The sequence below is a fragment of the Macaca nemestrina genome, chromosome 20 (assembly GCF_043159975.1).
Source record: "Macaca nemestrina isolate mMacNem1 chromosome 20, mMacNem.hap1, whole genome shotgun sequence".
Taxonomy (NCBI): domain Eukaryota; kingdom Metazoa; phylum Chordata; class Mammalia; order Primates; family Cercopithecidae; genus Macaca; species Macaca nemestrina.
In genome coordinates this window covers 45,815,192-45,832,215 of record NC_092144.1, presented here as the reverse complement: position 1 = coordinate 45,832,215, position 17,024 = coordinate 45,815,192, and the positions used below count along the sequence as shown (strand labels likewise).

At 45.9% G+C, this 17,024-nt stretch overlaps 2 protein-coding genes and 2 pseudogenes across 8 annotated transcripts in view; 3 read left to right on the top strand and 1 right to left on the bottom strand.

Moving 5' to 3' along the window:
- LOC105495467 (ZFP14 zinc finger protein) overlaps window positions 1-17,024 on the top strand; it is a 182,257-nt gene that overhangs the window by 24,501 nt on the left and 140,732 nt on the right. The gene's annotated exons all lie outside the window — the stretch shown is intronic.
- Window positions 1,740-4,889, top strand: LOC105495640 (C-terminal-binding protein 2 pseudogene; annotated as a pseudogene).
- On the bottom strand, window positions 8,339-10,444 carry LOC105495464 (uncharacterized; annotated as a pseudogene).
- The window catches only part of LOC105495463 (zinc finger protein 566), a 43,917-nt gene continuing 37,263 nt past the window's right edge, over window positions 10,371-17,024 (top strand). For 4 of the 6 annotated variants that reach the window (XM_071086415.1, XM_024797180.2, XM_011765072.3 and 1 more), the window contains exon 1: window positions 10,371-10,621. Coding sequence is in view for 1 of the 6 variants with exons in the window: in XM_024797179.2 (XP_024652947.1) it covers window positions 11,131-11,213 (83 nt within the window). In the remaining 5 variants the exon portion in view is untranslated. Of the gene's footprint in view, window positions 10,622-10,676; window positions 11,214-17,024 lie in introns of those variants that run through there. The other 2 variants (XM_024797179.2, XM_071086413.1) reach the window with 2 other exon arrangements.

Sequence of the window (17,024 nt, the reverse complement as noted above, 5' to 3'; positions counted from 1 at the left end):
AAAGAAAAAAGAAAGACAGACAGAAAGAAAGAAAAAGAAAGAGGGAAGGGAAGGGAAGGGGGTAGGAAGGAAAGAAAGAAAAAAGAAAAGAAAGAAAGAAAGAGAAAGAAAGAAAGAAAGATTAGGGCTGAAGAGTACAGTAACTGAACTGAAAAATGCAATAAACGGGTTCAGTATCGGACTAGATCAAACAGAAGCAAGGATCAACAAACTCAGAAACAGGTAATTGGAAATCATCCAATCTGAGGAGCAAAATAACATAAAACAGTGAAGACAGCATAAGGGACTTTTGGAACACCATCAAGATTGCCAAAGGGTCAGAAGGATAAAAGAGAAGGAGACAGAGAGCTTATATAAAGAAATAATGGCAGAAAACTTCCCAAGCCTGGGAAAGGAAATAGAAATCCAGATCGAAGAAGCCAAAAGGACACCAAATAGGAGAAATCAAAAGAAACCCACACAGAGTTGCATTATAATCAAATTTTCAAAAGTTAAACACAAAGAGAGAATCTTTAAAGGAGCAAGGAAAAAGTGACTTCTCATGTTCACTTATGTACAAGGTCACCTTAATAAGATCATCAGTGGATTTCTCCACAGAAATCTTGCAGGCCAGAAGGGAGTGGGATGATACATTGTTAGAGAGAAAACAACTGCCATGTGAGAATACTATACTCAGATAACCTGTATTTCATAAATGAAGGAGAAATTAAGACTTTCTCAGACAAACAAAAGTTGAAGGTGTTTAACACTCCTATATCTGCACTACAAGAAATGCTAAAGAGAATTCTTCAAGCTGAAGGAAAAGGTCATTTATTAGTAACATGAAAACATATGAAAGTATATAAAACTGGCCAGGCAAGCTGGCTCACACCTGTAATCCCAGCACTTTGGAAGGCCAAGGCAGCCAGACCACTTGAGGTCAGAAGTCCAAGACCAGCCTGGCCAACATGGTGAAACCCTGTCTCTACTTAAAATGCAAAAATTAGCTAGGCATGGTGGCACACGCCTGTAATCCAGCTACTCGGGAAGCTGAGGCAGGAGGTTCGTTTGAACCCGCAAGGCGAGGTTGCAGTGAGCAAAGATCGCACCACCGCATTCCAGCCTGGGTGACAGAATGAGACTCCATCTTAAAAAACAAAAAAACGAAAATGAACTTACAGATAAAAAATAAGTATATTGTCAAATTCACAACGCTCTAATACTGTAATGGTGAGGTGTAAATCAATTCTCTCTCTAGTTTGAAGATTAAAAGACAAAACTGGAGGCCAGGTGCGGTGGCTCACGCCTATAATCCCAGCACTTTGGGAGGCCCAGGCAGGCGGATCACGAGGTCAGGAGTTCAAGACCAGCCTGGCCAGCATGATGAAACCCCATCTCTACGAAAACTACAAAAAATAAGCTGGGCATGATGGCACGTACCTGTAGTCCCAGCTACTTGGGAGGCTGAGGCAGAATTGCTTGAACCTGGAAGGTGGAGGTTGCAGTGAGCTGAGATTGCGCCATTGCACTCCAGCCTGGGCAACAGAGCGAGACTCTGACTAAAAAAAAAAAGACAAAACACCCATAATTTGTTAATTGACACAAATTACATGTAAACTGTGACATCAAACATAAAACTTCTCTTCGTCCAAGATGGCAGATTACAGCATGCCTCAGCCACTTGGGAATAGCATGGTAGTGCATAAAGATAAACTCTGCGCACTTTATTTCAAGAAGAAAAATGGAAATCCACTGGAATCATGAACGATAACCCAGAACCTGGGGAAGGGAGTGGGAGCAATCAGCCCCTGCGGCAGTGGCCAGCTGATAAAAGTGAGTGAAACCCAAGCACGTGAAAGAGAGAGAGAGCCTCCCTCTGTGACTCACCTTTCCACTGGGAATCAAAGCAACCCAGTTTAAGGGAGAGCACTTTGTGTCTCTCAAGGCTTGAAGTTAACTTGAGGAGAGGTTTGGAGATGCTAGAAGAAAAGACACTTGGAAAAGCTGATTCAATTACTCCACAATGTACCCGTGTCATTGTATACACATCGCGATGAATACAATGTACACATTAAATTGTACCCCATAAATACATGCAATTATTACTTCTTAATTAAAAATAAAATGAAAATATAAAAAATATATAGTAGCTCCTGGAAATGTAATATAAGGAACAATAAATAATAAATGTTTGGGGCCAGGCACGGTGGCTCACGCCTGTAATCCCAGCACTTTGGGAGGCTGAGGCGGGCAGATCACCAGGTCAGGAGTTCGAGACAAGCGTGACCAACATGGTGCAACCCGTCTATAATAAAAATACAAAAATTAACCAGGCATGGTGGTGGGCGCCTGTAATCCTAGTTACTCAGGAGGCTAAGGCAGGAGAATTGCTTGAACCCAGGAGGCAGAGGTTGCAGTGAGCCAAGATCGCACCATTGCATTCCAGCCTGGGCAACAGGGCGAGAGTCCGTCTCAAAAAAAAAAAAAATTAGCCGGGCGCAGTGGCTCATGCCTGTAATCCCAGCAATATAGGCGGCCAAGGCAGTCAGATTACAAGGTCAGGAGTTTGAGACCAGCCTGGCCAATACGGTGAAACCCCATCTCTACTAAAAGTACAAAAATTAGCTGGGCATGGTGGCAGGCACCTGAAGTCCCAGCTACTCTGGAGGCTGAGGCAGGAGAATCACTTGAACCTGGAAGGTGGAGGTTGCAGTAAGCCGAGGTCGTGCCAGTGCACTCCAGCCTGGCGACAGAGCGAGACTCTGTCTCAAAAAAGAAAAAAAAGGAAAAGAAAAAAAAAGAAAAAATAAATTAAAAAAATTAGGCTGGGCGCGGTGGCTCATGCCTGTAATCCCAGCACTTTGGGAGGCTGAGGCGGGTGGATCACGAGGTCAGGAGATCGAGACCTTCCTGGCTAACACGGTGAAACCCCGTCTCTACTAAAAATACAAAAAAATTAGCCGGGTGTGGTGGTGGGCGCCTGTAGTCCCAGCTACTCGGGAGGCTGAGGCAGGACAATCCCTTGAACCCAGGAGGTGGAGATTGCAGTGAGCCGAGATCGTGCCACTGTACTCCAACAGCCTGATGACCAAAAAAAAAAAAAAACGATGGACAGCGCATCCTGTGAACTACAGAGTTTGTGGACAGATATATTTTGGGTTCATAGTGGTGTCATGCACGCACACTTCTGTGAGTTTCTATAAGTTTTTAGAGGACTGCTTTGCCTTTTGTTTTGTTGTTGTTGTTTTGGTTTGTTTTTTGGAGACAGTCTGACTCTGTTGCTCAGGCTGGAGTGCAGTGATGTGATCTCAGCTCACTGAAACCTCCACCTCTTGGGTTCAAGCTATTCTCCTGCCTCAGCCTCCCGAGTAGCTGGGATTACAGGAGTGCACCACCACGCCCAGCTAATATTTATATTTTTAGTAAAGATGGTGTTTCCCCATGTTGGCCAGGCTGGTCTCAAACTCCTGACTTCAAGGGATCCTCCCACCTCGACCTTCCAAGTGCACGAGCCACTTGGATTACAGGCACGAGCCACCATGCCAGGCCTGCCTTGACTTTTGATCTGAGAGTTGCAAACTTCTGTAAAGATGCCCTTGTGGATAAACACAAAATCACAAGACAGCGATTGGACAGAATTTATGAAGGTCTTCACCTCCAGATCACAAACGGCCCCCTGCACCCCCTCCCGCTGCTGGCACTGCTGGATGGCTGTGACCGCACCATGGAGATGCCCATCCTGAAGGATCTGGCCCACCGCAGCCTTCTGTGATGCACAGTCCACACAGGGGATCCACGAGAAGGTTCTAAACAAAACCGTAGGCGCCATGATGTACCACCGTCACCCTCACCAGGGAGGACCTGGAGAAGTTCAAGGTCCTGAGAGTGATCGTGTGGATAGGCAAGTGGCTACAACAATGTAGACATCAAGGCTACCAGCAAGCTCCAGATTACTATGTGCAACACCCCTCTGCAGCCGTGGAAGAGGCAGCCGACTCCACTGTCTGCCACATCCTCAATCTGTGCCGGAGGAACACGTGGCTGTACCAGGCACTGTGGGAAGGCACACAGGTTCAGAGCCTGGAGCAGATCCTCGAGATGGCCTCGGGAGTGGCCCACATTCATGGGGAGGCGCTAGGCCTCATGGGCTTCGGTCACACAGGGCAGGCGGTTGTAGTTCGAGCCAAGGCCTTTGGATTCAGCGTCATATTTTATGACCCCTACTTGTAGGACGGGATAGAGCAGTCCCAGGGCGTGCAGAGGGGACGCCGATACACCCTGCAGGATTTGCTGTATCAGAGTGACTGCGTCTCCTTGCACTGCAATCTCAGTGAACAAAACCACCACCTCGTCATTGACTTGACTATAAAGCAGATGAGGCAGGGAGCATTCCTTGTGAACACAGCCCGTGGTGGCCTGGTGGACGAGAAAGCCTTACCACAGGCCCTCAAGGAGGACAGGATACGAGGGGCAGCCCTCTACTTGCACAAATCGGAGCCCGTTAGCTTTGCTCAGGCTCCTTTGAAAGATGCGCCAAATCTCATCTGCACTCCGCACACTGCCTGGGACAGCAAGCAGGCGTCGCTGGAGATGAAGGAGGCAGCTGCCACTGAGATTCGCTGAGCCATCACAGTTCGCATCCCAGAAAGCTTAAGAAACTGTGTGAACAAGGAATTATTTGTCACATCAGCACCTTGGTCAGCAACAGACCAGCAAGCAATTCATCCCGAGCTCAACCGTGCAACATACAGGTATCTGCCAGGCATCATGGGCGTGGCTCCAGTAGGACTTCCTGCAGCCATGGAAGGAATCATCCCTGGAGGCGTCCCAATGACTTACAACCTCCTGAGAGTGGCACATCCTTCCCAAGCTCCCTCTCCCAACCAGCCCACAAAACATGGGGACAACTGAGAGCACCCTAATGAGCAATAGCAAAGAATGCCCAAAGGTAATCATTCTGACACACTTGGGACCATGAGCCAGTGAAAAATAGATGAACTAAGAAAAAAATATTACAGTCTTTTTAACTGATTCTGGACAGAGGCATCACTGATGTCACAGTGCTAAAACTACAAGAGCTAGACAACTGAAGATGTCGTCTGCTTATGGAAGCGCTGAAAGACTAGGATGTGACTTACTAACAACCAACTTCCGTTATTGTGTGTTAAGTTTTTCATCTGTGCATCAAATCACAAATAATAGAGCTTTTTTCTTTATTGGTCCCTTGGGCACAGCAGGTCCCAAACACCGTTCTCTAGAATGTTGCCTTAAGAGTTCAAACATCAGGCCGGGTGCGGTGGCTCAAGCCTGTAATCCCAGCACTTTGGGAGGCCGAGATGGGTGAATCACGAGGTCAGGAGATCGAGACCATCCTGGCTAACACGTTGAAACCCCGTCTCTACTAAAAAAAAAAAATACAAAAAACTAGCCGGGCGATGTAGCGGGCACCTATAGTCCTAGCTACTCCAGAGGCTGAGGTAGGAGAATGGTGTAAGCTCGGGAGGCGGAGCTTGCAGTGAGCTGAGATCCGGACACTGCACTCCAGCCTGGGCGACAGAGCCAGACTCTGTCTCAAAAAAAAAAAAGGAGTTCAAACATCAGGCCATGCACGGTGGCTCACGCCTGTAATCCCAGCACTTGGGAGCCCAACAGGTGGATCACCTGAGGTCAGGAGTTCGAGACCAGCCTGGCCAAAATGGTGAAACTCCGTCTCTACTAAAAATACAAAAATTAGCTGGGCGTGGTGGTGAGCGCCTGTAATCCCAGCTACTCGGGAGGCTGATGTAGGAGAATTGTTTGAATCTGGGAGGTGGAGGTTGCAGTAAGCCAAGATTGTGCCACTGCACTCCAGCCTAGGTGAAAGAGCAAGACTCTGTCTCAAGGAAAAAAAAAAAAAAAAAGAGTTCAAACATCAAAATAAAAAATATTAAGAGGAAAGCTTCATCCCGTGACTCTAGTCCCTTCAGTCTACAGGGGCTGTTTAACTCTTTTTGCTAGTAGGAAGATAATATTGCTACAAAATGGGGAGAAAACTGTTTGCCTGTGGTAGATACCTGCACACATAGGATTGAAGACAGTACAGGCTCCAGAGACACGTTTCTCCTCTCACATCTGTTTTTTGTTTTGTTTTGTTTTGAGATGGAATCTTGCTTTGTCACCCAGGCTGGAGTGCAGTGGTGAGATCTGGACTCACTGCAACCTCTGCCTCCCAGGTTCAAGTGATTCTCCTGTGTCAGCCTCCCGAGTACCTAGGATTACAAGCATACACCACCACGCCCAGCTAATTTTTGTATTTTTAGTAGTGATGCGGTTTCACCATATTGGCCAGACTGGTCTCGAACTCCTGACCTCAGGTGATTCACCTGCCTCAGCCTCCCAAAGTGTTGGGATCACAGGCGTGAGCCACTGCGCCCGGTCCCACGCTCACATCTGAATTGCATACTGAGTTAGGAAGTTAGTCATGAGTTCAGTAAAACCCTCTGATGATGCAAAAAAGAAAAAAAAGTATTACGTTTCACAAGCTGTTTGTACTCAAAATACATTTTCTCAGTTTCAGATCCTTTCCTATTTTATTGAGTGGAAAGTCTTGAACTCAAAGTGTTCAGGAAGAATAATGTTGCATTTCCTTATGTCTCCGGAAACACTTTTAATGGTAACTTGTCATACTGTCTATGAACAAACCCATTGTTTTTAGACATTAATAAAGTCTTCTTTTCGTGGTATTTTATACAAGAACACTTCAGATGTATTAGATTTGACTGATTTTTAACAAATCCTATTAGATTTATATCAACTAGTTACATGTTCTATTCATAGACTTCTGTGAATCATTGCCTTTTGTTTAAAAAGATGGCCTATTTTCCAGGCACAGTGGCTCATGCCTGTAATCCCATCTCTTCGGGAGGCTGAGGCAGGCAGATCACCTGAGATCGGAAGTTCAAGACCAGCCCGACCAACATGGAGAAACCCTGTCTCTACTAAAAACACAAAATTAGCCAGGCAATGGTAGTGCAAGCCTGTAATCCCAGTTACTTGGGAGGCTGAGGCAGGAGAATCACTTGAACCTGGGAGATGGAGGCTGTAGTGAGCCGAGATCGCGCCATTGCACTCCAGCCTGCCTGGGCAACAAGAGCAAAATTCCAACTCAAAAAAAAAAAAAAAAGATGGTCTATTTCAAGTCTTTGCATAGGTACACTCCTGTTTTTGTGACAAAAGAAAAACTTTAAAATTGCCCCAAACAGAAAAATAATGGCTATCAGAAATGTTTTATTTTATTTTAATTTTTATTTTGAGATGGAGTCTTTGCTCTGTTGCCCAGGCTTGAATGCAGTGGCATGATCTCAGCGGACTGCAGCCTCCACCTCCCAAGTTCAAGCAGTTCTCCTGTCTTGGCCTCCTGAGTAGCTGGTATCACAGATGGCCGCCACCACACCTGGCTAATTTTTGTATTTTTAGTAGAGACGGGGTTTCACCATGTTGCCCAGGCTGGTCTCAAACTCCTGACCTCAGGTGATCCACCCACCTCAGCCTCACAAAGTGCTGGGATTACAGGCGTGAGCCACCGTGCCTGGTCCAGTTAATAGTTTCAACTATGTAAATCATTACACTAGATTCCCACTCACCATTCTCATTGCCAGCATTCCTGAACTTAAGTTGGCTCTGGAAATTCTCCAACCATAGTGAATCCTATTTTCTATGACCCCATAAATATTGGGCATTGTTGTGATATGTTAGAATATGAACCCCTGGTTGGGAAAGGCGGTATCATATATGCAGTCTTTCTACCTCTACGTGGTCACATAAGAATGACATCTGACCTGGAACATTTCCTTACCAAGAAATACGGATCCCACATGGGCTATGCAATGTGTTTGTGTTTTAAGCTAAGTGATATTACAGAAGAGTCAAAAAGTTTTTAAAATTTTGAACGTTTATAAAGTAAAAAAGTTACAGCAAGGAAGGATTATGGAAGAAAAACTTTAAATTAATGTAGCCTAAGTGTACAGTGTTTATAAAGTCTAGAGTGGTGTACCGTAATGTCCCAGCCTTCACATTCACTCACCTCTCACCGACTCTCCAGAGCAACTTCCAGTCCTGCAGCCTCCATTCATGGTAAGTACCCTATACAGGTATACCATTTTTTACTTCGTATGCTGATTTTTTACTGTAGCTTTTGTGTGTTCAGATATGTTTAGATATGTTTAGATACATAAATACTTACCATTGTGTTCTGTGGGTAAAAGCCACCCAGGTGCTGAGGCAAGAGACTAAGGGCATGAGCTGTTCCAGTATAATATATATAATAACAAGAGTTATACTAGATATAGATCACAGATATGATTATATATATCACTAATCATTAGTTTGTAGTAATTACTCTTTATTCAAATATTATAATAATCCTCACTCTACAATCATAACCTAGAAAAAAATCAGGCCATAGAGAGATAGGAGCTGAAGGGACATGGTGAGAAGTGACCAGACACAAGAGTGTGAGCCTTCTGTTATGCCTGGACAGGGCTACCAGAGGGTTCCTTGGTCTAGCGGTAATGCCAGCATCTGGAAAGACGCCTGTTACCAAGCAGACCGTGGTCTAGCGGTAGCGTCAGTGCCAAGGAAAAGCACCCGCTACTTAGCAGACCAGCAAAGGGAGTCTCCCTTTCCCTGGGGGAGTTTAGAGAAGACTCTAGTCCACCCCGTCTTGCGGAGGGCCTGACATTAGTCAGGCCTGCCCAGTTTTCTGGAGGCCTAACCGTCTTCCTGTGATGCTGTGCTTCAGTGGTCACACTCCTGGTCTGCTTCCATGTTCCATCCTGTACACCTGGCTCTGCCTTCTAGATAGCAGTAGCAAAATGAGTGAAAGTACTGAAAGTCTCTGATATGCAGAAATAATGGTGCAAGCTGTCTTCACTCTCTCTCCACCTCAGCTTCCAAACAGGGAAGGGCCCCCTGTCCAGTGGACATGTGACCTTACCTATCATTGGAGATGACTCACACTCCTTACCCTGCCCCCTTGTCTTGTATCCAATAAATAACAGCGCAGCCTGGCATTCGGGGCCACTACTGGTCTCTGCGTCTTGGTGGTAGTGGTCCCCCGGGCCCAGCTGTCTTTTCATTTCTTTGTCTTTTGTCTTTACATCTATGATCTCTCATCTCCACACACGGGGAGAAAAACCCACAGACCCTGTAGGGCTGGTCCCTAAAGCGTTCCAACTGTATTCAGTACAAGTACCGTATTCAGTAGAGTAACATGCTGTATAGCTTTGTAGTCTAGGAGCAACAGGTTATACCATATAGCCTAAGTATTCAGTCAGCTATACTGTCTAGGTTTGTGTAAGTACACTCTATAATGATGAAATTATTACACAATGATGAAATTGCCCAACAATGTATTTCTCAGAATGTATTTTTTTTTTGAGACCGAATCTCACTCTGTCGCCCAGGCTGGAGTGTTGTGGTGCAATCTCGGCTCACTGCAACCTCCGCCTCCTGGGTTCAAGTGATTCTCCTGCCTCAGCCTCCAGAGTAGTTGGGACTACAGGTGCGCACCACCACGCCTGGCCAATTTTTGCATTTTTAATATAGATGGGGTTTATACTATGTTGCCCAGGCTGGTCTCGAACCCCTCAGTCTCCCTAAGTGCTGGGATTACAGGCGTGAACCACCGCGCCCGGCTAAAATATATCCTTATTATTAAGCTATGCATTACTGTTTATACAATATCTTTATAGGTCAAAAGCAGTCAAATATTGGCCATAAGATATACTTAGTCCAAGTACACAAATAATTGCAGAAGGAGAAAGTGAAACTCCTCTTACTTCCTGTTGCACTCATTTATCACAAAGTACACAGAACTCAGAATAACACCTGCCCTTTGCAATTTCACACTCCTCTCTTTCTGCCTCTCCAAACCTGTCCCACGTTTGGCGATTCCTTTCCTTCGACCTCCCCCATCACGTCGCAGGTTCCTGGTCTACACCCGTTCTGCCTCTCCAATTAGTTTTGAGTCTCACAACCTCTGGTCCCATAACCCCTCTGCACTAAGGAGCACTAAAAGGCCAAAACAGCAACCCGGCGTGTTTGCGCCTGCGTACTCTGGGCGCACAGCACTCAGGCCTACAGCGCAGCGCCGGCTTATCTGTGAGAGCAATTAAGATGACTTTCGGAGGGTCCAACCGCCTTCCCAGCTCCGAACTACATCTCCCAGAAGGCTCAGCTGTGCGATAATCTTTCCGTGTGGACTTGTCCTCTTTCTGAGGCTGTCCAGCGCCTGGGGGCAGTAGGACGGGTCCGGGAACTAAGCCCATCTCAAACACGTCGGAGTGGCTTTCTTTCGGGGCCAAGGCTCGAGCCTGAGCCAGGGCTCCGTGAGGCCTCTGGGGCGCGAGCGGTTTGATGAGGGGGGCGATCCTTTCGGCTGGGCTGACGCTAGGCGCGGACAGCAATTCTAACAATCGGGAGCCATCTTCTCCGGCCTTGATACGTCTCTGACTACGTTTCCCAGAGGACTCCTCGGCAAGACTGTATTTCTCGCGGGAATTCAGCATCCAAGTCACGCGCTGGCGGGACCCTGAGGGCTTTACCAGGAACTACCCCAGTGCTGGGGAGGATTCTGCTGCTTCGGAAGTTCGTAAGGCCGGAGGTGAGGAACCCGGGAGAGGGCGGGGCCGGGGGCCGGGCCTCGGCTTTGTGCGGCGGTGGAGGTGAGGTTGAAAGTGTGCGCTTGCGTCTGTGTGGAGGTGTGTGGTGAATGATCGCGCGATTGTGACAGGCTGCTCTTGTGATGAGTGTGTTTCCAACGCTCACACCGTGTGCAGCACGGCCTCGGAGACTGTGGCTGCTGGTGTGTGTGAGAGGGAGCGGGACCACGTGCGGCATTGTGTGTGCGGCCGTGGGGAGCTGGTGTCTGGTTGAGTGTTACCGCGTTTGTCCCCGTAGTGATGTGCGACTGTGTGCTGTGTGACTGTGCGGCAGAGTTCAGGTGGGGATACCTGCGAGTAACTGCATGTTTCTATCTGTGTGTGTGGCTGTGGTTAATGTGTGATCGTGACTGTGACCGGGTACAGGTGTGCGCCGACAATGTGGTTGTGACAATGTGGTTGTGACTGTGAATGTCTCTTCGGTAAGTGTGCACTTGTGCTTATGTGACCGATGGAGGCCCTCCGTGTGCGACCCTGTTGCTTTGGGCGTGGATTGTCTGTAGCTGAATGTCCCCATGGTGGGGATGTGATCAGGTTTGTGTGACTGGATAGACTTATCAGTGTGAGGTTTTATCACTTAAGTATACTTCTCTAGGCATTATACTCCAGTTTTTCCCCATTTTAAAACTTTATATTAATGTTGTCATACTGTCTTTGGTTTATTTTTACAATTCTGTGAATCATTTCTATTAGATAAAATAGCGGTTAATTCAATTTCTTTGCTATATTGTATTCTCGCTTTTGAAGTACACCACAATTATTCGTCCTTTCTAGTAATGATGCCCATATTAGTTATTTATAGTTTTTTATTTTATAAACAACACAGCCACAAACATTCTTTCACATGGGGTATACATGCTTATTTACCAGCAGAATTGCTGGTTCGTATATCTTCCACTTTACTAAACAGTGTCAAAATATATACCAGAGTGTCTGCACAAATTTGTAGTTGAACAGCAGTGTTTGAAATATCTTTTTTTTTTTTCTTTTGAGACGGAGTCTCGCTCTGTCGCCCAGGCTGGAGTGCAGTGGCACAATCTCGGCTCACTGCAACCTCCGCCTCCTGGGTTCACGCCATTCTCCTGCCTCAGCCTCCCGAGTAGCTGGGACTACAGGCGCCCGCCACTACGCCCGGCTAATTTTTTGTATTCTTTAGTAGAGACGGGGTTTCACTGTGTTAGCCAGGATGGCCTCGATCTCCTCACCTCGTGATCCACCCGTCTCGGCCTCCCAAAGTGCTGGGATTACAGGCGTGAGCCACCGCGCCCGGCTGAAATATCTTATTGTTCCTTATCACTACCAAAGCATAGTTCCAAGAGTTAAAAAAAATTTTTTAAGCCAGGTGTGGGGGCTCATGTGTGTAATCCCAGCACTTTGCCAGGTCAAGGCAAGAGGATCGCTTGAGGCCAGGAGTTGGAGACCAGCCGGGGCAACATCGTTAGACCCTAACTCTACCATACATACATACATACATAAAAAATTAGCTGGGCATGGTGGCTGGCACCTATAAGTCCTAGCTACTCAGGAGGTTGAGATGAGAGGATCGCTTGAGCCCAGTACTTTGCAGCTGCAGTAAGCAGTGATCACACCACTGCTCTTCAGCCTGGGCAACAGAGCAGGAGGCTGTCAATAGATACATAGATAGAGTCTATATAAAGTGTGCAAATCTTAAGTGTACAGCTGTGTAACACTCCTAGATCTATACAAAGAACTTTGCCAGGACCTGAGATGGTTCCCTCATGCCTCTTCTCAGTGATTTCTCCCCCAAACAATCTATTGAGAATTCTATCATCATTAACTAGTTTTATCCATTCTTTTTTTCTTTTTCTTTTTTGAGACAGAGTCTTGCTCTTGCCGCCCAGGCTGGAGTGCAGTGACGTGATCTTGGCTCACTGCAACCTCCACCTCCTGGGTTCAAGCGATTCTCCTGCCTCAGCCTCCTGAATAGCTGGGATTACAGGCACCCAACCATCATGCCCGGCTAATTTTTGTATTTTTGGTAGAGACAGGGTTTCTCCATATTGGCCAGGCTGGTCCTGACCTTAGGTGATCCGCCCGCCTTGGCCTCCGAAAGTGCTGGGATTATAGGCATGAGCCAGTGCATCTGGTTCCCTTACACATTCTAGAACTTCCTGTATATATGTAGTTATATAGCATGTACTGTTTTATGCCAGGCTTCTTTTGTTATATATTATGTTTGTGAAATTCATTCATGTTGTTCAGCATAATTGTACATAGTTCTCATTACATTGGGGATATATTGTAGTATATTAGTCGATTACATTGTTAATGACTATTTGGATAGTTTCCAGTTTGGGGCTGTTACAAATGATGCTGCAGCTGTGAACACTCTACGCTGTGTTTGGTGAACACATGAAGGCTTTTCTCCTGGGTTGATACTTAGGAGTGGCATTGCTAGCTCATAGGGTAGGCTAATGTTTAATAGATGCTACCACGCTCTCATGGGGGTGTTCCAGTTTACACTCCATCCAGCAATGTATAAGAGTTCCAGTTGCTTCATATCCTCTCCATAATTTGGTACTGTTAGTCTTTTAACTATTTTGTTTGTTGTATGGTACAGTTTCATCATAGGTTTTTGTTTTGTTTTGTTTTTTGAGACAGAGTCTTGCTCTGTTGCCCAGGCTGAAGTGCAGTGGTGTGATCTCAGCTCACTGCAAACTCCGCCTCCCAGGTTCAAGTGATTCTCCTGCCTCAGCCTCCTGAGTAGCTGGGATTACAGGTGCACACCACCACACCCAGCTAATTTTTGTATCTTTAGTAGAGACAGAGTTTTACCATGTGAAACTCCTGCCCGCCTCAGCCTCCGAAAGTCCTGGGATTATAGGTGTGAGCCACTGCATTCAGCCTCATCATAGTTTTAATTTGTATTTCCTTGATGTGAAATGATGTTCAGCACCTTTTTGTATTTTTACTGGGCATTTGTATATCCTCTTTTTTTTTTTTTTTTTTTTTGAGATGCAGTCTCGCTTTGTCACCCAGGCTCGAGTGCAGTGGCGTGATCTTGGCTCGCTGCAAGCTCCGCCTCCTGGGTTCACGCCATTCTCCTGCGTCAGGCTCCCGAGTAACTAGGACTACAGGTGCCCACCACCACGCCCAGCTAATTTTTTATATTTTTAGTAGAGATGGAGTTTCACTGTGTTAGCCAAGATGGTCTCGATCTCCTGACCTTGTGATCCGCCCGCCTCGGCCTCCCATAGTGCTGGGATTACAGGCATGAGCCACCGTGCCCAGTCCCAGTGTATATCCTCTTTTTTGTGTCCGCTTTCCCCTTTTTAATTTTTTAAAAATATTCCTCCCTCCCTCCCTTCCTTCCTTCCTTTTTTTGAGACAGAGTTTCCCTCTTGCTGCCCAGGCTGGAGTCCAATGGCACAATTTCAGCTCACTGCAACCTCCGCCTCCCAGGTTCAAGCAGTTCTCCTGCCTCAGCCTCCCAAGTAGTTGGGATTACAGGCTTGTGCCACCACGGCCAGCTAATTTTGTATTTTTAGTAGAGACAGGGTTTCGCCATGTTGGTCATGCTGGTCTCGAACTCCTGACCTCAGGTGATCCAACCGCCTCGTCCCCTCAAAGTGCTGGGATTACAGGTGTGAGCCACCATGCCCTGCCTAAAATTTTATTTTCATATTGTGAAGATGGTATAAGGAATTTGCAAATACTTTTCAGGTGCCCATAGTACAATGATGAAAACCAGGAAATTTATGCTGATAGGAAGACTTTTAATTAAATTAGAGACTTTTTTCATATTTTGTTAAATTTTCTTTACTGTTTCAGGATCCAATCCAAGGTCCTGCATTGAATTGTCTTGTTTCATTAGTCTCCTTCCATCTGTGAGAGTTCTTTAATCCTTTTCATGTTTCAGGACTTTGACCCTTTTGAAGAGTACTGGCCAGTTATTTTGGAAAATATCTTTTTTTTTCTTTTTTTTTTTTCTTTCTTTCTCTCTCTTATTTTTTGAGACGGAGTCTCTGTCACCCAGGCTGGAGTATAATGGCACGATCTAGGCTCACTACAGCCTCCGCCTCTTGGGTTGCAGTGATTCTCCTGCCTCAGCCTCCTGAGCAGCTGGGACTATAGACACACACCATCATGCCCAGCTAATTTTTGTATTTTTGGCAGAGACGAGGTTTCACCATATTGGCCGGGCTGGTCTTGAACTCCTGACCTCATGATCTACCTGCCTTGGCCTCCGACTGCGCCTGGCCGCTTTTTTTTTTTTTTTTTTGAGATGAAGTCTCACTCTTGACCCCCAGGCTGGAGTGCAATGGCGCGACCTCGGCTCACCGCAACCTCTGCCTCCCCGGTTCAAGTGATTCTCCTGCCTCAGCCTCCCGAGTAGCTGGGATTACACGTACCTGCCACCACCCCTGGCTGATTTTTGTATTTTTAGTAGAGATGGGATTTCACCATGTTGGCCAGGTTGATCTCGAACTCCTGACTTCAGGTGATCCGCCCGACTTGACCTCCCAAAGTAGTGGGATTACAGGTGTGAGCCACCACACCTGGTCCTGGCCACTTTTTTTTTTTAATAGACAAGGTCTTCCTCCATCATCCAAGCTGGAGTGCGAATGCGAGTGCAGTGGCATGATCATGGCTCACTGCAGCCTCAACCTTTAGGGCTCAAGCAATTCTTCCACCTCAGCCCCTGAGTAGCTGGAACTATAGGTATACACCACCACTCCTGGCTATTTCTTTTCTTTTCTTTTCTTTTTGTAGAAATAGCATCTTGCTATATTGCCGAGGCTGGTCTTGAACTCCTGGTTTCATGCTATCCTCCTGCTTTAGCCTCCCAAAGTGCTGGGATTGCCACACCCGGCCTGTAGAATATTTTTCAATTTGGGTTTACCTGATGTTTCTTTATGGTTAGATTTAGACCGTGCAGTTTTGGCAAGAAGGTCACAGAAATGACGTTAAACTCTTCTCAGTGTGTCACATCAGGAGATATATATATATTAGTATATCTCGTTGGCAATGTTAACTTTGAAAACTTGGTAACAATGTTGTTTGCCAGATTTGTCCTCTGTAAAATTACTGTTTTTCCCACTTTATTTAGTAAGTATCTTGTGGAGAAATAATTTGAAACTATGCAAAAATCCGATTTCTCATCATGCTTTCTCACCCATTGGTTTTAACATTCATTGTAAAAACCAATTTTTACAATGTAACAATTATTATTATTATTTTTTTACCTGTAACAATTATTACTGTGATGTTTGCCTAGTGGTGCTTTTCTCCTATCATTTCTGCTATCATTTCTTACACTTTGATAATTTAAATTCTACTATAAGGAAGAGCTGTCTCTTCTTCCTCCTGTTAAAGTGAACTAAATATGGCCTGAGAAGGACTTTGTATTTCTATATTTGAGTCCTTACGGATGAACTGTATCCTAATAGGTAGACAGAATTGGAAACCTAACTTGTGTGCCTGTAACAAGCTGAGTCTTGACCAATCCCAGCAGCAATACTTCAACCACTCATACAACTGGTGAGTGTTCAAACTGTGTTAAATAAGGCAAACACCGTCCGGGCACAGTAACTCACGCCTGTAATCCCAGCACTTTGGGAGGCCAAGGCAGGCGGATCACCTGAGGTCAGGAGTTGGAGACCAGCCTGACCAAAATGGTGGAATCCCACTTCTACTGAAAATACAAAAAATTAGCCAGGTGTGGTGGAGTGCGCCTGTAATCCCAGCTACTCAGGAGGCTGACACAGGACAATTGCAGTGAGTCGAGATCATGCCATTGCACTCCAGCTTGCGCAACAAGAGCGAAAATTCATCTCAAGGAAGAAAACAAAAGGCAAATACCAACTTGTAACCAGTTGAGCTATTTCTCCACCTCACTTCTGATTTTTGTACGTCACTTCCCGTTCTTTTTGTTTATAAATGTGTTCTGACCACAAGGCATCCCTGGGGTGGCTCTGAATCTGCTGTGATTCTGGGGTTGCCTGATTTGCGAATCGTTCATTGCCCAGTGAAACTCCTTTACATTTAATTCAGCTGAAGTTTTTCTTTTATCCCTATTTGTTTATTCAATTGTCTACCTATGGACTCATGGACATTTATTTTATTCTATTCTCTATTATTATTATGTATTTATTTTGCTGTTTAAAATTTCCCAGATTTGGCCATCAGAAGCTCCTTAAGTTGGCTCTTGTGTCCTTTCCAACGTGTGATCATTTTTTTAAAGCTTCCCCCGGGCCGGGCGCGGTGGCTCAAGCCTGTAATCCCAGCACTTTGGGAGGCCGAGGCGGGTGGATCACGAGGTCAGGAGATCGAGACTATCCTGGCTAACATGGTGAAACCCCGTCTCTACTAAAAATACAAAAA